Source organism: Halichoeres trimaculatus, unplaced genomic scaffold (assembly GCF_033239565.1).
Source record: "Halichoeres trimaculatus isolate MK-OKI-2021-1 unplaced genomic scaffold, fHalTri1.1 fHalTri1_scaffold_13, whole genome shotgun sequence".
Classification (NCBI taxonomy): domain Eukaryota; kingdom Metazoa; phylum Chordata; class Actinopteri; order Labriformes; family Labridae; genus Halichoeres; species Halichoeres trimaculatus.
Window position 1 is genome coordinate 14,569,100 of NW_027437191.1, and position 21,183 is coordinate 14,590,282.

General features: G+C 40.0%; 1 protein-coding gene across 3 annotated transcripts in view; it reads left to right on the plus strand.

The window, feature by feature from the left end:
• Positions 1-19,534, plus strand: part of evlb (Enah/Vasp-like b) — a 65,488-nt gene extending 45,954 nt beyond the window's left edge. For 2 of the 3 annotated variants that reach the window (XM_074685801.1, XM_074685799.1), the window contains exons 4-13: positions 9,071-9,137; positions 13,223-13,287; positions 13,406-13,647; positions 13,773-13,870; positions 14,051-14,090; positions 14,990-15,041; positions 16,420-16,477; positions 16,563-16,623; positions 16,781-16,838; positions 19,352-19,534. In XM_074685801.1, coding sequence (XP_074541902.1) covers positions 9,071-9,137; positions 13,223-13,287; positions 13,406-13,647; positions 13,773-13,870; positions 14,051-14,090; positions 14,990-15,041; positions 16,420-16,477; positions 16,563-16,623; positions 16,781-16,838; positions 19,352-19,389 — 779 coding nt within the window. In that variant the 3' untranslated portion in view covers positions 19,390-19,534. The remainder of the gene's footprint in view (positions 1-9,070; positions 9,138-13,222; positions 13,288-13,405; positions 13,648-13,772; positions 13,871-14,050; positions 14,091-14,989; positions 15,042-16,419; positions 16,478-16,562; positions 16,624-16,780; positions 16,839-19,351) is intronic. The other variant, XM_074685800.1, reaches the window with a different exon arrangement.
• The last annotated feature ends 1,649 nt before the right edge of the window (positions 19,535-21,183 follow it).

Consider the following 21,183-nt stretch of genomic DNA (forward strand, 5'->3'; position numbering starts at 1 on the left):
ATTGCAATCGGACTATGATTGGATTTGGCAGGTCTCGGTATGTCTCTGTGTTTAGCTGGCAGAGGAAGTAAATGACCGTGATAAACAGGGTTGCTGCGCCCATACAGTATATGGCTCTGACACAACAAACAAACAAACACCATATCACATACTTACATAAAAACATAACTACAGCTGCATCCGTCTCTGCCATAGTCGTAAGAATGTTGCTTCCTCTTCTGGTGAACTGAAACCTGTATGATACACGCGCAGCTTTGCTAATCAAAGGGACACAGTGCTGCATGTTAAAGCAGAGTAGGACATTCTCACTAGAAGTCCGATTCTCTATTCTGCATGCAGACAAGATTAGATCCTCCCTGTGACTTTACGATCCAGCTATGACCTTAGTTGGGCTACAGTGTGCATGTAAAGGTACTGAGTGAAACCTTATCCCCTCCTGCTCCTTGGAGCACAAGCCAACAGATGCCCACATGGCTGTTCACGACAATTAGCTACACTCTATGACAGTTGGATCAATTTGTGTTTTCAGGACTAATTAAGGCAGCACTGACATCTTTCCTAATGTGCTGTAAAAGCCATATCAACGTGAAATACAGATCTAATATGATTACTGTGAATGAGATCTCTATGTCAACACCATGCAAGCAGGTGAAGTTCAATAGTGAGACGAGAGAAATGTGTTTTTCTCTGCTGAAAACAATTTCTTCAGTCAGTTTTAGTAGTAATGGTGGACACAGGAGCCAAACTGTGGGACAGAAAAAGGACAGAGGAGCAGAAGAAAGCTAAAGAGGAGGGTGATTGAGCATGAGCTAAAGGCTAAAGGGGCTAAGCTGTTTGTGATAATGTCTGTTCCAACCCACAGTCAGCAGTTATTCTGCAGTGGTCTGTTCAAACATGAGAGTCTATCAATAAAATGAAGAGTGAGGTTACGTTAGCTCTGACTGGTAGATGAGCGTTGGCAGGATAGATACCTTTCTTTGTTGCATTGTATCCAGTAAAAAGTTGTCTTAAACAAAGAAAAGTGTTCCAAAACAAACACACCTGGTTAAAAGTCACATCTTCACGACAGTGTACATAAGACTCCGGGCCAGAAGGTGGCGAGGCAGTCCAGATAAAAAAGACCCTCTTTACAGCATTTTTAATATTGCGTTCCTACGTCTCTTTTTTTTTTTTAAACCTGGTGATCTGGGCTAAATATTTAAAGCAACATTGCCCTTTTCACAGCAGTCCTCTTTAAAGCACTGTTGATCACACTCTAATACTGTTGATGCAGTGGGTTTTAAATCCAACCAAATATTAACACGAATCGAATGAATAATGTATCAGACTCAGAGTGCAGCAGGAAGCAGCTGATGGAGTGACAGGGATTTAGATTGCTGCTGAAATGTCACACAGCTTGTCTTACACTGAAGCCAGCACTTTCTTCACTCCCTCCTCTATGTAGGACACAAGTCTTTCAGTTTGTAACTATTGAATAATTGATTTCGTAAATCATTTTCAAAAAAGTTTCCAGCCAAAAAAAGGAACGAAGTTGAATAATTTCTACTTAAAGATCAAGTCAAAGGTTTGTGTGCCACTGAAACATACTCAAATATAAGGAGAGCTACTTTACTTGAATCACTCAGAACTTCCAAACTTGTAATGAAGTTAACTTTATCACTTTTCTGGCAATGCAGTTGCAAGACCAGGCAATTTATTTGCAGAGATGTCAACCAGGATTTGTCTGAGATATCCCAGAGAGAACAGAGAAAACATCTCCATTAAAGTCTCCCAGCCGTGTCTTTAAACAGAGTCTTCAGTTTTACAGCTAAACTGCTTCTTTTTGGCACCCAGTCCCCTCTGCTGGGCTCTTTACACAATGTTATGACACAGCATCCTCAGCAGATGATAACTCAACTCAAAAGCTCAGCCACAGTGAAGCAGCGAACCTCTCAAGTGAGACAATTGTTGTCATCCTGGGTATAAAAAATGATGAAGATGAACTACAGGGAGTCTTTTTGTGCGACGGCTCAGTGGAGCTGCTTCTTGGGGGCACATCAGGTACACTCCTTTGTTATTGTTATTAGCTCCACCTAAATGAAACTGTCTCCACTGGATGAAAGAGTGTATTAAAGACTTCTATCCAGTGTTGCATAAAAACTCAGGAGAGGCAATCTCCTCTTGAGCTCTGAGCGTGTTTATAAGAAGGAAGGGACAGAAAAATATAAATTGGTGAGCTGAAGTGACTGAACGAGAGACAGAGAGCACCACGGCTTCAGTCATTACCCGAGCAGCAGCAGCAGAGTGTCTCCCCCTGCAGTCCCCTCCAGCCTCTTAATTAGAGTGAGTCATGGAGAAGTTTTCCCCTGGGTCCCGTGCTGGAGAGATCTTTTCATCTGCCTAATAACACGGGAGCGAGAACAAAGAGGCTCGAGTGACAGCAGCCAAACACAAGTGCACAAACACAGAGGAGGCCACACACACAGACACACAGACTGAATGATATGTTCAGTGAGGATAGACTGATGGTATAATGCTACAGCACTGCAGTAACTCCAGCTGCATAATGAGTTACTATTTGTGTATGTGGAGAGAAATCAAAAGTATCACACTCACTCACAGCAGGAAACATACAAACATCATCTTTAATACTCATGTACGTGTCTGTCAATGTCATACGGATTATAACACATGCATATCTTTGAGAGCAAACACCAGAAAATGATGTGGGGTTTGTCCCCCCTCCACTCTAAGCCAGTGTGCCTGCCCCCTCTAGTGGTAAGAAGGTCAACTCCTGACCTTTTGTCCTCAGATTGTTCCCTCATGTGTAGTGTTGAGTTAAGACTTTAAACTGTGGTAGAAATTATTACCCAGATAATGTTTTTATAATAAGTAAGACAAGGTGTCAATATGTTTCTCTTGGTGTGAAATGATACACTGAAAACATCAGATGATCCCTGGTGGATGCCGGTTTGAGTCATGAACTCCACCAGAAAAGTTGGGGTTTCAAGCTTTACAAAGAGAAATAATGTCTCACTCTTCTATTTTCACATTTCTATAAATCAAGCATTAAAAACTTCTTAACGAGGTTTGGCCATCAATTTTAGAAATATATTGGCTTTACCCTGTGAACTATGTATCACAGAGAAGTGTAGAGCTCCCACACACATACCTTCACACCCACATACAAGTAATACAGTAATTGCAACCAAGTTATTACAACTAGGATTTAAACAATGTTCCAACTTCATCATTTATTCTTCATGAGGATAAATGAATTAAAAAACACCCCTGGACTACCTGCACCTAGTCAGCAGACAAGTCCATACAGGGTTTTGTTATCCACAAAGTTACATACAGGTTTTGATTCTGTCAAGACCGGCCCCCTTTTTTTTTCTTCAGTCTTCAGTTGTTTAGTTTAATCCCATGTGACAGAACTCATAAGAAATGCACATCCCTTGCTTTCTTTCCCAGCCTGAGATGTTAAAGTCTTTAAATCATAGACTGTATAAAACATGGACGTAGTCTCCTTAACGTCACCCGTCTGTTTCTGAAACAGTAAATGAAGCCTATCGGCTATAGCAGCGGCCATATTGGTAGTGGCAAGGGCTTCCTGTACAGGTATAGGGCGCCCGTCGGTCACATGACCCTGAGCTGTGCCTCTGATTGGGTGAGCCGTACAATGTGGGCCAAGAGTAAAATTAGTGACTCAGACAGGAGACGTTTTTTGAACCAGGCTGTAAATAGGTTAATTTGGGCTTTTCTTCTAGCTTTTTTTTGGCTAAGTGTGTATGTGACTTCTGATACTTCTGGAGCCAGCCTCAAGCAAACACTCGAGAAACAGCAGATTTTAGCACTTTCACATTGTCTCATATTCTTAGACCGGAGGTTACCGCTTGCTTTAAATCCAGGTAGTTTCCTTCCTAACCTCTTAAGACCCAGCGTCCACATGTGTGGACATTACATCTCTGCCTCTCAGACCCATGTTACTTCTGTTTTTTTAAGCTTTGACCGATTAGCTTTATTTAGGGGCACTGCCCACATCATCTTTTGGTGAAATCACAACATTACACCCATTTTAGTGAAAAAAACTATGTATTTAAGATTAATAACACTACTAACAAACAACTGATAGACAACTCATAACACACAAACTTCCCGTACAAGTTTAGTTGTTATAGTTATCAGGTCTTATTTATCCCAAATAGCAAGGCAAATTTAAAAAAAATGCACACCAGACAGAAGCTTGGTTCCTAAGAGGTTAAAAGAAGATTTGAAAAGCAGGAAAGAGCTTTTTTTTTTTGTGTTGGTGGTCAGCCTGGATTACCTCTTGAACCATTCCTGGTTGAATTGTCTTGTTTTAATCTTATTTTGCCTTGAAATATGTTTAAGTCATCCAGGCCATGGGATCCCAAATATTTGTCCTGTCCCTTACTGCAGGCATGGGCCAGCTTTGATGTGCCCCAAAGACTAACGAACACACTGCTACAGTTTTTAAAATGTCGTTTGGATTGGAAATGAATTCAGAATGTTAGAAATCTCCAACATCTCATGAAAAAGACAAAGATTATTTTTTTTGATACACAAGTTCAAAAACATTTTTGTGTCTTACAGAGTCAAGTCAGCTATCATCTTTTGCCCAACACCATAAGTAAGACTATGCCCCCCTTGATTCAAAACCAGCACAGGTCACATGTTTTTCACAGTGGGATTATTTGACAGGAAAGAAGTAATAAAACAGTTTTTCCCTCACCTTATGTGAAGCCTACCCCACCTGCAGAGGTCATAAGCATTTGAAACAATTGTTTTGTTTTGGTGGGTCTTAAAAAGGCATCACTGTTAAAAATCCAGGTAAAAACTCCTGATATGAACTTTGATGTGCCTTGTGAACAAGATCACTCTGCCAGCATGAATCATCAGGTAGCTTGTAGACAGAATGCACGTCAGATAGTTTTCTTCAACAATTATCGAACTAAAGATCAAAATGTGTTTAGGAATGGTAACAATCTTTTTTCTTTAGCATAGTTGTTTTTGGTTTGGATGACAGTGCCTGACCTTTTACTTTCAGCCTGAAATGCTAACTTTGTAGCAACCATACAAAGGTTTCTTTGAGTGGCATTTTAATATGATATCTCTCGGGACAGTCCATGCGTACGGGGTCTGTCCTGAGAGATGCTCGTGTATCAGCTCGTTGTCGAAATGCGTGTGTGTGAGAGTGGCATTATGCTGCGCAGCCTCCAGACAAACCTGACCTTTTGAAACATTAACCAGAGATGCTCGCTGCACGGCTGCTGCCCGGAGGTGTGGGTTACAAGAAGATGACACATGATACTGAGGCTGAGGGGAGGAGGAGGAAGAGGAGCAGGGGAGGCAAGCAGGTGAGGCAGGTAGAGGCAGAGAGGGAGGTGATGGAGGCGGGGGAGGACGAGCAACTGAAGGGGAGAGATGTTGAGCGGGGAGTGGGTCTGTCAGTGTCTCTGTGTCTGCTACAGCCGCTTCCTCTTCTTCAGCATGTCGTGTAGGTACAAAAACTCGTGTGTGTGTGTGTGAGCCTCAACTTCTGCATGACACATACTTCTTTAGGTTTGTGGTGTTTGTTTCAGAAAGTGTGTTACTCAGTGATGGATCAGTTTGTGTTGCTGTCAACAACTTGTTGAAGGCCAAATTTGCTCTTTTTACCATTTCAAATACACACCCATCTTTTTTTCCAACCAGTATAACCTCAAAATAAATTATATTTAGATACAAAATGATCATTTTATGACTACAGATGCACTAACCTAAATTTCAGATGTGATTTTCCCTATTTTAATAGCTAACAGAGGCTAAGGGGATTTTTTTTTTTTTACATTATATTACATTTGAATGGGAAAATAGGCAAATAAAGTGCATGCAGGTGTATAACCTGAAGTCTGTTACTCAGCCTGACACACAGTAACTAGTTGGGGACAAAAACATGAATTCAGAGTTTGATTTTCACTAGACTAGTCCAGAGTCAATTTTCTTGATCCAAACTCTGCGAGTGTCACTTTAAGTCTAAACTGTTTCTATGAGTCATGGAGAAACATCAATTCAACTTGTAATAGAGCCACAATGCAACATGAATACATTACACACAAGCACCAGTATGGTCTTGTCGTTGGAGCTCAAACCTCACAAGTACCCCAGGTTCAAGCCCTCTTAGCCAATAGCTGCAGTGCACCCAGCTGTCTGTAATCTCAACGATACCTGCAATTTTGTCCATTCATGTAAAACTCCATATCTTTTTATAATCCTAATAAAGGTGTAAATTAAGAAAAAGAAAGTTCAGTTATTGGATCTGGGCTGACAACATGATTATGGAGTCAGAATAAGTAGTTTAACATGGGATCTAATGCGGATTCTTGTGTTTTAGAGCCAGCCTCTGGAAGACATTTGGGGAACTGAAGGTTTTTGCACTTATTCACTGGCCTCTTTTTAACACCAGGCTTCGAGGCTTCTAAAATAAACTGGGGTTTTAAATTGTCCATCAAAAAAGGCAAAGTTCGTAAAGATAATGCTTTAAACTGTGAGAAAGTCAATGCTATCAGGACATTTTAACACATTTTCATGAATATGGAAGTGAGACATTTTCCTGCTGGGTGATACTACTGACACAAGTTTTGTTAAGTAAGTCAACAAGTGAAAGAGTTACCTGTGGCACAAAACCGAAATTATGGGTGATAGTGGCACAAATATATCTTTAGTTAAAGGGGACATATTGGGCTGATCTGTGATTTAATACTTACATATAAAATAATACAGCTGAAAACAAGACCTTTCACCCCCTGAATTTTCAAAAAATGAGATATTGTATTTTTTCTGATATCCTAGTACGAGATTTGATGCCTCTGAAAATAGGTCATTGACATTTGGCTTCGAGATTTCGACCTTCATGACAACATTAGGATCCTTTCTTTTAATTGGAGTAATCTGATAAAGCAGCTCCTCCTCTGTGATGTCAGTTAGTCACACAACCGCCACCAAGGGATACACCCACCAAGAGCCGAGTATAAACGTATAAACTATACATGTTACAGTACCGGTTTGACTCACCACACTGAAGCGTCCTGAGATGATCTGTGTCCAGGTGGATTTTCTTCCTCCTGAGCTGCAGAACCGTCCGGGTCTGACTTGGGGTCCAATACAAAAGGACGTATCCTACACTCTGCCATTTTATTAGTGCAATCAATGCCTTACGATGAAGTTATGGCAAACAGCAAACTCACTCGGTCTGCTCCATTCAATGTGGCGATTTTGTAAATACTGCCATGCTGCAAAAACCGCCCCCTGGCTCTACCCCCTCCGCCCCTCTGATAGAACTGACCAATCAGAGCACAAAGGGCTGTGACGTTGTGAGGTTACTGGAGGTCATTCTCAAAACGGAGCGTTTCAACGAGATCTTCAGAATGGCCTAAAATGAGGATATTGAGAACGCTATTGTGGAGCAATGAAGGAACTAAATGACTTGTACTGAGGGCAGAAATGCTTTACAGGCATCCTAGTCTGACATAGTGAAAAGGAGAAACAAGCATGATTTGTCCACTTTAAACTGTGGATGGTTTTTAATCAGAGTGAAGTTGCAGAGTGAACAGGGTTACTTAAATGTTTCTTGTGATGTAACTTCATGTTGGTGGTGAAAAATATGTGACGAACATTCTCGTTAAAACCAAATTAAAATCTGATGGCTGTTTTTTAAGTGTGAGCAGGTGTCCTGTGTGTTTTAGAGAAACAAAGTTGTTGTGTTGGGAGTATCTGATAGTAGCCATGAGTCAGGTCTTTTGTTGTCCTTCTATTTTTGGCTTTCTGTCACTCAATACACGGAGGCCATTAGCACCCTCGGCTGGCAGAAAGTCTCTTCCATTAGAGACGTGATCGGTGAAGAGTGGAGTGCTGCGAAACTGTTGTGTAAGGGATACCGAGCATTAGACAGAGGCAGACGGGCTTTTGTGAAAGCAACTCAGATGAAAGAGATTTGAGTGTTTTGTTTGGTCGAGCTGATGAAAATAACTGAATTTTTAAATGCCAACACGCGCTGATGCTCAAGGACTCCTCTGCTCCTTCATTTATTCAACATTTCTCAATGCTAAAGACCGACTGGTGCTAACTCTTTAGTGTGAGTGTAAATTTTGAGCTCGTCGCTCTGAATATCTTCCTCAGGAAGAACAATTAGGATGAATGATGTCCCTGAAGGGTTTGGTGATTACAAAGTCTCATCGTATGCTGACGACTCATTCCTGTTTGATTGTTGTCCCTTTGTGGTAAATTAATTACAGCCCCTATCTGCTCATGATGTTACAATGGATTACACTGTCTGTGCCTTTTAGTTCAAAACCCATTATAAGTCAGAGCGGGAGATTCTGGAGACGGCACAAATCTTTGATAATGAGGCCTCTATCTTGTGATATCGGAGCTGAAAAGGAACTAGGTTTTCATCTCTTAACACAAAACACTGGGAGGAGTGATCCAGTTTTAAACTTCAATGCTTTAATTTTTTAAAAAGGAGGAAAAAAAACTTGCTGAAAACTTCTGGAGTATTTTTTTTCTTCTCAAGGGTTTCTCAATGTGTCAATGACTTCACGACTGCAGACAACAAAAACTCTTCTGTTTCCAATTTAGCGCCAGCAGCTCAAACATGATCCAGACCTTGTTCCACTGCTCGGTTTTTATGATTAATACAAAACTAAACAGAAGGACTTTGTTCCCCGCTTTTTGTGTGTGTTTGTGGGTAATATTGCTCTCCAACAGTAAAAAAAGCTGTGTGACAGCAGGGCCACACATGCTCCAACACTTGGTATTATGTCCTGTTTGCTTTAAAGGGAACGAGTGGTTTAATCAATTTATGCTAATTTACCTAGAGTGAAGGATTAATATGCTTTTCATTGCACATTAGTCATTATTGAAGAAAGAGGACACAATGATTAACTGCAGTCTAATTCCCTGTCATTGGGTATTTAATTGTCTCCTCTGGGACTAATTTCAATTAAGATTTTACTGCTTGTGTTGGATTATTAGAGTCAGCTTCACTTCATCTGTTTCTCTTTCTTCTCTCTGCTTTCGTTTGTGTCTTCAGGTCCAGCTGTGCAGCGTCAAGTTCAAAACGGGCCTACTTCAGATGAGATTGAGGCTCAGAGAGCAAGGTAAATTTTCTTCACTGAAACCACCACACTGAACTGTTTTAAACTTCAAGCTTTAAATCTGAAAAAAGTCCTCAGATTGGGCTGATTTACAGTGATTTGTGTGAAACATCAGGTACATGATGAACTAGATGAAGGGATGTATGAATTAGTCGAACAATCAATGGATTGTTCAAAGGTTTGATGGATGAATAGATGTTTTTAGATTTATATCAAGGTAAAGGTTGATACGCCTCAGGACTGATGTGTTTGATTTGACTGAATTGTACTTAACTACATAAGCAAACAACTTGCAATGAATCAATGAATCAATCGTTAAGGCCTTTGCACACCAATGGTGACACAAATAAACGGCACAAAATTGCAAAAAACTTGGAGGCGTCATATTTAATCTCTGTAGCTATTCTCCATCAAGCATTGTTTTAGTAATCGTTGTCTTTGTAGTTTTTATGTCTTTTGTCGTAAAGAACAGGATGCTGGGACACAAACACAATCAATGTTAAATGTTTTGGTATATGACTTGTGACTTGTTTTGATTGGTCGGATGTGTGCTTGTTGGTGTGAAAGCTTGCAATAAAAAATAGTAGGTAAAGAAATAAAAAAAAACTGGCAAAATGTTTGCATGAAAAATACACACCTGGTGTGCAAAGGGCTTCAGAGCGCCAATTCACAACTAATACAGTGTTTTTCCTCAGTTTACAGCCGAGAATATGCTTGTCCCTAAGTGTGTGTATGAGCGTACATGTGTGTGTCTGTGAATGCATTGGGGTGGAACTTCGCCGTGAGCGAGAGACCACTAGGACGAATGTGAACGGGACAATGTACAGACAAATGACATGCCGTCATGTAGATTAGATGAATGACATAAGGCATGTAGTCTGTAGACTAGATTCATGAGAGAGTTAACTCCATATCACTTCTGCTGTGATCTGGCGCTATGTGGAAAATAAAATTAACTTGACTTCCAGGGGGGGACGCCTGCCCCCCTTGAGGAACAGCCTGCCTCCTATATCAATCAATCAATCAATCAATCAATCAATCAATCAATCAATCAATCAATCAATCAATCAATCAATCAATCAGTCTTTATCATAGACTGTATAAAACATGGATGCAGTCTCCCTGACGTCACCCGTCTGTTTCTAAAATGGTAAATGAAGCACATCGTCTATAGCGGCCATATTGGTAGTGGCAAGAGCTTTGCCTACAGCTGTAGGGCGCCTGTTGGTCACATGACCCTGAGCTGCACCTCTGATTGGGCAAGCTCGCGATCTTAATATCCTCTGAACGGCTGAGTTAGAAAAAAAATTCACCCCCCATACAGTGGGTGCCCATAGTAAAATTAGCGACTGAAATAGATGTTTTTTGAACCAGGCTGTAAATAGGTTAATTTCTGCTTGGAGAAAGGCTTTTTTTGGCTTGGTGTATGTGACTTCCAGTACTTCTGGAGCCAGCCTCAAGCGAACACTCCAGAAACAGCAGATTTTAGCACTTCTTGCATTGTCTCATATTCTTAGACCAGAGGTTGCTGCTTGGTCTTTATTTGTATTGCCCCAAATCACAACAAACGTCATCTCAGAACACTTTCCAAAAACAGTAACAGGTCTAGACCTGTTGATGTTAATACAATTTCATTTACGGTAGGGGAAACACCTTAATATTACTAAAATTCACTCATAAATGAGCGGATCATCACCATTCTTGGTAAACTTAGTTGATACCACCTGCCAGATCTATACAGCTTCATGTATTGCCAATGAAAAACTGAGGAAGATTAGTCAAATCTTTTGTTTTAAAAACGTTTTTCATTACTCATGATCATAGTCTTGAAAGTAAAGGCAATGCAACCCAAAAATCAGAAACGAACTCACTTTATTTTTATGATAAACTGGAAGAATGGATATCCAGAAATTGTAGGTTAAATTTAGACCGCCCCACTGGTGATGTGACGTTTAATGCCCGCTCCCGAAATGTTAACAGCTTAAGCTTCTCGTATTTTATGTCAGCCTGTTAAGGACATTTACCAAATAATGTCCAGACCAGGGGATGAACTCAACATGAACTCGAGCTAAAATGAGAAATATTGGAAAGGATTATGGTCATAAATCCAGTCCCATGTGTTGGACAACCTGTCATTGAGGGAGAATATGAACCCTGGCAGCTGAGATAAGCAGACAGTCGACCTTTGAGACTTTCAGTCCTTTCCTCTGTCATCGCTGTGCTCCTCTTAATTCTCTCCGTCCCCCTCACAGGACTGACTCCTGTGGGTAACAGCAGGATAAAAGACTGTGAGCTTAGAAGAAGAAAGAGATAAAACACAAGTCATTCTTCTTTCCAGCCCTTTTCAATATGAGTGGATGAGGAGAGTTCAAATGATGCCTGAGGCAGCTCCCATTGCTGAATCAACATCCGGGATTTCTTCCAACGTGGCTGCAACTCCTCCTGGAGACAGTCTTAGGCACAACAAGGTCTCTGTTACTGTTTTTAAACCTTTTCAGCTGTGCCCATTGGTTCAGCCAAATGCCAGGGCTTAAGAGAATAAATATGAGGGGAGTTAGAGCTCTATCTGATCCAATGTCTGCTGAACTCAACCTCCAGCACAAAGGATTACGTCTGTGATTGTACTGGGAGATTGTGTGCTTATGTGAGTGGATTTCCTGTTTGTTTGTGTGTGTGCGTGTGTGTGTGTGTGTGTGTGTGTGTGTGTGTGTGTGTGTGTGTGTGTGTGTGTGTTTGTGTGTGTGTGTGTGTGAGTGTGTGTGTGTGTGTGTGTGTGTGTGTGTGTGTGTGTGTGTGTAAGCAGTTGTAGATCAATTTGGCTCAGACCCAGCAGTAGCAGGGCCGTGTTGCTCAGCAGCTCTGCTCCCCGCTGCGTTTTGTGCTGCTGCTGTCACATCGTGGAAGTCTGCTGCCTCAGCACTTCTGCTCTCCAACACACAGCTGGAAAATTCCACTTCCTCTTCAGGGGCTGTCTCCTTTCTCCTTTCCCTCATGACTTGTGATGTACAGATGCTTCTTGCATTAAAGATGCGCATGTGAAGAGATGAGGAGGGTTTGATGTGGGGGAGGAAGTTGTGAGGCTGAAGGTGGACAGGGATGAGGGGGAGCAAAATGAGTTTGGACAGAAGATAAGAGAGACGTTTAAAGGTGCTGAAGTGCACCAGAGCAATTATTTGAAATTTACAGACAAGTAGACCTCAGACCACAAATCAAAGCAGATGAAAATGATGTCTTCAGCAGATAAAATCAGGTGCATGTCAGATGCAGTTTGAGCGCTGTTACAAAACCTTAATCCCTTAACTTTGAACATTTCACATTATGTGTGAATCTATTTTAAATTTAATCAACCACTTTCGCAGCCAAGGCAGAGGAAATAACATTCACTGTAGTGTTTTGTGTGTTTTTTTATTTGTCTGGAGTTGGTGGGAGGAGCTCTGACTGATGTCTGTGCCTGGGTAAAAAGTCCTGATAGTCCCAGACCAGTGACAGAGAACATGTTGAGTAAAGAGGTGACTACAAAACTTATTTTTCCCAGTCCAATAATAAATGAAGTTTGAATCTAACCTCATAACATGACTCTAAAAGGAGGTGACTAATGTTTTGCAGTTGCTTGGTGAACCAGTATGAAGTTTTCTGTGAACGTAATTGTCCATGATTTATAGCTGACAATATTATAGCTGACAGAATATTCAGAGGCTACCTTTAAGGACAGTGTTAAGGTTTAAAGCAAAATGAATGAGGGAGTGTAAACAATCAAAGACTGGAGAAAAGAGGACACTTTGCCACTTTTTCATTCTGGAAAAAAAAATGTGTTTTTGTGTAAAATTTATTCTGACTATTTTTAGTTTTGTTTGCTCACAGCTTGTGCTGAAAACATCCTGAAGTCATCACTGAATTTTTGAGCCTTTTCGGTTTGTCACTTTTCTTTGAACCTGCTGTTTGAAGTTTGAGGCAGGAGGACTTTTCTCTGGCTGCCGCTGTGAGGTGTTTGTCTGCGCGGCTCCTGTGGGACAGTGAAATGACAGGATGGCAGATAAGACGTGACATTTGTGAAATCATGTGGCTGCCTGTGTTTCCTCTCCCTTTAGGCAGATGATGGAGCAGCAGCAGATGCAGGCACACATGGAGCGGGAGAGACGGTCGTCCAACTCAGGTACTCACACAAAAAGACCCTTTTTCTTTCAACAAGAAAGATTTGTGTTTTTGATAAAGAGCACCTGAACATAAGTAGACAGGTATAAGTGACAGACTGGGTCACACTCTGCCTGCAGGTTCTCCTTTCCAAGGCCACCCTGCTGTTCTCTCAGTGGCCCCCCCAGTAGTACCTCCTCCTATGAACATGGGGGGTCCTCCTCCACCTCCACCTCCTCCGGGACCCCCACCACCCTCAGCAGTGGCACCTCCTCTCCCTCCTCCTCTTCCCCTTGGTGGAGGGTGTCATGGGGATGAGCCTCCGGCAGCGACGGGTCTTGCTGCTATGATTGCAGGAGCCAAACTGCGGCGTGTTCAAAGAGTGAGACACAGTTTGCCTTTGATGTGTTCCTTACCTGGCACAGCTGACATGTCTGATAAGTTAACTATTGGTACATGTTTGAGAGCGATGCACAACTCTGAACAAGGTTCCTCTCCCCTCCTCAGCCTGATGACAGCTCTTCAGGGGCCAAAAACGATGCCAACCGGACAAGTGGAGGAAGTGGAGGACTGATGGAGGAGATGAATGCTCTGTTAGCACGAAGGTCAGAGCCACGAGCCCAGAAACCACATCACTAGATTTACATTGTTACACAGAAGCCACACTGCATATAAGCAGTCACTGGAGCCTTAAATCAATGTGTGGTTTAGGAGTCATTATATTTACACTAAATGAAACCACTGACATTGATTGTTCTTACTCGAGGCTTCTTCTTCTCCTCCAGAAGGAAAGCAGCTTCAGAGAAGCCTGATGACAGCCAAAATGTAAGTGAAGATCTGAAATTCATGATATTTTGTGTCTGTAAAGATGCTGTGGGGAGGATCTGTTTTAATTATACTGTCTCGCCACCTTCTGACCCAGAGTCTCACGCACAGTCATAAATTACTTCTGGCCAGGTGTGTGTTTGTTTAGGAATTAAAAGGATATCGGATCAGAACAAATTTTCTTTGTTCAAGACAACTTTTTACTCGTTACAATGTGCCGAGGTAAGGTATTTATCAGGGCAGTTACGTAGCGATATGGTTTGAAACGTTGTCAAGCAAACGGCTATGTAGTAGCCGGCTATGTGTAGCGCTATCGGCAGCCCGGTGCCTATAGGTATCTGTAGGCTAACGTGACAACAAATGAACACTGTCAGTTTGTAAACAGTTGAGTAGCCGTCTGTATTTAGCGCAGACTCTCAAGTTTGAACAGATCACTGCAGAATAACTGCTGCATGTAGGTTGGAATGAACATTATCTCCAGTCTCCACCATCACTACAAAATTGATCACAAAAATTGTTTTTAGTGGAAAAAAACACTCTCTTCTCACTACTAAACTTTATCAGCTGGCGTGATGTTGTCATAGAGACCTAGGCGTGCAGTAAACCAATCTGGTCCTGCTCGCCCAAATCAGGAAGCAAAGAAGTAGCATTTAAAAAAAAACTGTAATAATGGCGCCGATGATCTCATTTGAAAGTGTATATTACAGTCAGGCATATATCTAGAAGAGAGCCTTTTTCGAGATCACTTAGAAACTCCTCAGCCCCTTTAAGATGATAAATAAGGAAAGCCTCAAAATTGTCTTATTGATGATTAAATGAATTAGAAAATGATCATGATATTGATTTTTTGGAGATTTCAGAACTCTAACATTTTTTTCAATCCTTTTATCTTCCTTCAGGATGACCCAAATTCTCCGTCACCCAGCACCCGAAGTGGACAGAATGCTACAGGTGGGAAAACTGAGCAAAATATACTGCCCACTGTCAGGTCCTATAAAAACAAAGACTAAAGAAATAGTCTAAAAAGAAAACACAAAATAAATCTACAGTTTCAAATGACAGTGAAAAAAAGAGACTTTTAATGTCAAGCAGACCACCTCTGTAAACATGTTTTATTTACTCTGGGTATAAGTCTTAAAAACACTATAGTAATGGTGTAGTATAGTATAGTATCTATAAAGTTTCCTTAAGGCCGCTGTTGGGAACTTGAGGGTTTTGTCATGGATTTTGATGCCCCCCTGTGGGCCTCAAAGTACACCCTGTCCCTCCACTAAGGCATCAAGGTTCAGTTTTCTGACAAAAAGATCCCACCAGACTTACTATCAACAGCTAAATGTTTCACTTATTGTGGATTTAAACTGTAAAGACAGCCTGTTTCTTTAGCCTCCTATCCATCATTTGGCTCAATCCAGCCCTTCATAGAGTATTCAGATGTTAAAAGTGAGCTTAAAGAAATAGTCAGTCTTGTTGCTGATGGTTTTGTTGATTTTATGGGTCATTAAGAGGCAACAGTGTTGAATTCAGTGGGTTTCATAACCAAGTCCTTACAAGCGCTTTAAAAATGTAGTGCTTATTCTGCCTGTGAACGACAGATTGTCAGACTAAAGGTAGAATAAGATATACAGAGAATACTAAATCATTGGCTGTGGGGATGCAGTGAAAAAGAGAAATGTGAAATTACTCGAGAGGTTTTTATTCCTTATAATTCTACAGTTTGCCGCTTCAAAAAAGCAAGTTTAACGTGTTTACTCTTAGATAGAGTTCACATACATTTTTTTTCCACAAGCTATAGCTTATAGTTTCTCTGATGACAGATTTTTACATTTTTAAGTGAATTTCAAAAATGCAAAGGACTGCTGTGGGAAAACTTCCTCCCACATAAAGTCATTCAAGGTATCTCCACTTTGGAGCACTGGTTAAGTCAAGCAGGTAAACTTCATGTTCAGAGGATACAGTCCTTTAGGCGGTGGCCCAGGCCCCCACCCTCAGCTCTTTAACACACATCATCCCTCACTGCTCTCATTATGTAACTTGAAGTCAAGTATAAACAAAACACTTGAATCAGCCTTTTTTAACATTTGGGTACTTTTGCAGATTGAAAGCCCTTCTCAAAATACTGCTTTTGTAGGTTTCTAGAAAAGTTGGGTTCAAAGTTAGAACTTTTACATGTTAATGATTAGATACTGCTTAATCTTCACTATGAGTCAAATAAAGGTTACAGTTAGTTAGGGTCAGAGTTAGTTAGCTGTATATTATCACCCCCTGCTTTGTTAAAATTTTAGTCATTCTCTTCACATTTCTCTTTGTAATCTTTCCTTCGGTTTCCTAGATGGTGCAAAGAAGCCGTGGGACCGAGCCAACTCTGCTGACAGGGCGATGGCTTCAAGGTGAGAGCAACACAGCTTGTTTGGTACAACAGTGAAGCAGAAAAAGGACCGTTATCTAACAGAGATTTATTGTTTTTGTGTTCAGGATACGGGCCGGAGCTGGTGGCGGCGACACAGACTCGTTAGACCTTGATAGAATGAAACAGGTAAAGAAGTCACACTGGAATATTTCTCTCAACTTTTAATACAACCACCAAAACAAAACATGGCTTCTGATTTTTGGTTTTGAAGTGTACAAGTTTGAATATTAAATTCAAAATAAGCTATGTATCAACTCTGATGTTGTCCTTTTTGTTTCATCAGGAAATCTTGGAAGAAGTGTTTCGTGAATTGCACAAAGTGAAGGATGAAATCATTGATGGTATGTTTGATTTTCATCTCACGCTCAGGAGAGGATATTTGTCACCATTGAGGAACACATTTTGTCTGATTATTTATGTTGATTGAAACTGAATTAGAGCCCCTGACGCCGGTTAGATGGTAATTGGACGGTTATGTGGAGCTGCGACCACTAGGGAGCAGCAGAGTCCCCTAATTTCCCAATGGAGAATTCAACCACGTAATCCTGAAATACACAAAAACTGCTTTTAAAAACATAGATATACATGAGTTGTTTTTTTAAAGTTACACAGATAAAGATAATGGGAATACTTCAGGTGTATTATAAAAAATAATTGATGAATACCAAATGTGTTCAAAACCATTAAAGGAATAACTATATCAGCCAAGAAAGTCCATTTAACCTTAACAAAAAAAAAAAAAACCTCTGTGAGATCAAAAATCTCTTTTAAACAAGTTTCCTGGCCAAAACTAGCAGCACGTTCCATCATAGTGACAGAAATTCAACCCATACTTTTAGAAAAACTGTTGAACGTACACAGGATCAAACAACAGTAAGTCATCTGTCTCCATGCTGATACATTTTCCTCCAGCTCCTTTAGTTTACTTTAATAACAGTAAGAAAGTCCAGCTCACTCAAACACAAGTTTTCCTGCAGCAAATTTCAAGCTTCAGGAACAGTGTGCCCAAAAAACTTTTTCTCTGCTTTCTGTCCCCATTTCTTTGGGGATAGTAAGCAAAACAAGTTTTGTGACAAGGTGACAGAGTATTTTTCACATTAGAAAGGAAGCAAATTAAGAATACCCTTGACAATAATAATATGCCAAAATATTTTTATTTTACGTTTCTCTACAAAAATCATACATCAGCATGCACTATGATAGATAAGAAAGTCCTAATAATTTTAATCAAACAAATATTTCTTCTTGATATGGAAAGTGTAATTTTGAAAACATTTCAATGGAGATTAAATCCAATCACAAAATAATTCAAAATTGAAGAGCAGAGATTATTACTCAAAATATGTTAAAAGAAATCTTATTTTCAACAAAATAACTTTGATGGTTGATTCAATTTTTATAAGATATCGCAAAATTAGGAATTTAAAAAAACATACAATGTTTTTTTTCATTGTGTATGGAGGGAGTGCATTGATTTCCGTACTTATTGGCTTATTGTTCGTTACACTTTTGTTCCAAATAAACCACTTTACATTTTCTCTTAAGGGGCACAGCACAAAGACGGATTGAACACAGAAACTAACAGAAAGTTTTAAAAACAGAAATCCACACAGAAATGGCGAGGCCCCTGTGAATAAGTCCCCAGTTGTGATTTAAGGATGTGTAAGGATGTGTGCTCCCCCTCGACTATACAAACACTTGTTTGAGTCCAGCTGCCTGTTTAAGGTCCTGGATTTCAGCTCTACTTTCTTCCTCCTCCTTTGGAGGATGTTTTAATTGTAGCACTTACATATTCTGCAGCTGTATATAATATGCTGTACATATTGTTGTAATCCGAAGTGGTGAGTAGATTTAAGTAAATTCGGTTGCCATTGCTTAACCCTTAAAAGATTGAGCCATTAAAAAACAGCCAGAAAATTCCCCTTTTTGGAACTTAGGTGTTAGTTAACCCTTTTAACAAAATCTACACAAAAAATATTGATGCATCATTTTGTGAAAGATATGATTTTTGTCACATTTGATAAATTATGTGGTTTTGGCAACGATTTCAGTAAAGTTGTTAGTAAATATGAACTCTTTCAATGCATTAAAAACTTGTTTTAAAAAATGAGTAACAATATTAAACAATTATTTTTCTAACTACTTCTTGAAAATTGGCAATGAATTGTCCTGAATGAAAGTGTGTGGATGATTTCACGAGAGCAGCCATTTTGAGAAGCACAAAAATGCAACTTCAGCTGCCTGTAGTGGCATGATAATCCTCAAGGGGGAAGAATACATTTTTAAAACCTTTTTTTACAGGTTTTTTAAAGGAACATTTTATTATGCTAGTGGGACAGAGGTCTATGAAACTCATGTATCAAATATGATACATTGGGCAGTATCAGGTTAAATTCAGGATGAAGCATGTTGTTACTGACCTCTGTGAGTCCCAAACATTTCTAATGTTTGCACCCCACTTGGGAGGCCTTGACAACTCATGCCATCACTTTATGGATTAAGCTCAAAGTCAAGGGATCATGAATTTACCTTAATGCAACAGAACTGCATCTTTCCTTAGATATTCCCTGCTTTCTTAACCTGGAGCCTGTAGCACAGGCTGTCCAAGAAATATTTTAAGTCTTTTAAGTCTCTGATTGATTTTAAGACTAATCCATCAGAACATGATGAAATCTAAACTCATCTTGTTTCAGAGCATGCAACTATTTCATACTGTGCCTGTGATGAAATCTGTTGACTCGCCCTTTATCTGGTCAAGAGGGACCTGTTGAAACTCTCTGCCTCTCTGTGTTATGAGGATGTGAACTTTTCTATTAAACCTAACCTGGAGTCTTGTTCTCTCTTTTGCCTGCAGCCATTAGACATGAACTCAGTCGAGTTAGCACGACATAATCTTTCAGAGCCCCCTGCCCCCCATCATGAACCACCTTTTGGAAAAACCATTGCCCCGATAGCAGCTGCCATGGCCCTGAGGAGGATGAGGAGGAGGTGGAGGAAGAGGTGGAAGAGTCAGGAACAGAGGCCTAAACTGTGACATCCACTCATCCTGTTCAGCTCCGGTGTTGAAGCAACACAGTCTCGTTGCTGTAACACCTCAGACATGTCTGTGTAATGTTTGGTTTGTCTGTTTAGAGAAAGGGACGTGGACGGGGCACACACTCGCACTGATTTCTCTCATTTCAACGTTCTCTGTCTATTTGTTGGTCCAGTCTGCCCCTCTGTCCTCAGTCTGAAGGAAACAGATAAAACTCGTGATTTTTATTTGTTTTACTCTTTTTCTCAAACATGTTTTTATTATTACTATCATTTTCATTATTATGACTTCATTTTTATGATTGTCAATGTATTGTTGATATGAGTAGTAGTAGTGTAGTAGGTACAATGGTAATGATGAGGAAATGATAATGAGAATCTGATAGTAATGGTAATGTTGATTATTATTATTGCACATCATTTTATGTTAGCCTTTTGTATTTTATATTGGTCTTTTCATTTGTTTTCGTTGGAGATGCATTCAAACAATGATCCAAAAGGTTTTGTTTTTTTCATGATCTAACCAGAATTTTTAAAAGTTTTTTATCCTTTTGGCCAACACAGCTATGAGGCAGACTAAAGTCAGCCCTGACCTTAAACTGAGGGTGGAATAACTTCTTTGGATATTGCAATCTTATGAACAAAAAAAAGAAAAAAAAACTAATACACCAGAGTATTTGTGATCATGTTGTTAATAAAATGTTTATTGGCTGCAAGGATATGGTGAAGTATTGTTCATTTTATTCTCTCCTTTTATGACCAAGTGCTTCCTGGTTTGACAACAAAAAAGAAAAACACCAAGTTTAAAATGAATTCAAATAAAACTGTGAACAACGTCTTGGATAAATGAAACTGTCTCTTTCCTTTTGTGCTTGGTGATGTTTCAATGTCTGTCTTGTTCTTTTTTTCCAGACTCTTTTTTTTTACTACTTTTTTCCTTAACATAAAAATGTTCTACAAAAAGATGCTATTACTGACAGCTGGTGCAGCACAAAGAAGTGTAAAATGTGAGCTGCTTCTGAGTAACAGTATTGTTTATCAAGTGTTATCTACAATGTGCGATGCAATCAATGTCCTTCAGGAAAAGAAATGACTTGATAGGTTGAAAACAACCAATTCATGTAGCCCTGTTTTTATGTATGTGCTAGCTTTTCATACATAATTATCTTGATGCTCCATTGCAGTTGTAGCATAACTCCAGAGATACAGTATGTTCTGTATGATCTGCAGCCAGTGAAACTTATCTGATTTGCTATGAAGTCCTTTGATTATTCTTTGTACATCTAACATACTAACACAATATACAGGCTACTTTCCCCTGAGAACAAGCTTGTGATAAAATGCATTAGCTATACAACAGAACATACTACTGTAGGTTCAATAAAAATTGCAAAAAAAAAAAAAAAAAAAAGTAATTGTGATTGATAGGGTGGCTAATCACTATTTTTGTCAGTTTGAAGTACAAGCATGGCATCAAATGCAAAAACTGCTATGCGAATCACATCACAGTGACTAATATCACAGCAGGTGTTTTTCAGAAGCTGTCCACGGTAGATCACCTGCTGTGAAATCAGTGAGTGAGGTGTGGCTACAGGTGCTGCAGCCTTGAAAGCTTGAGCCCCTAGAGAGTCGTGCAGCAGTGGTGTAGTAGCA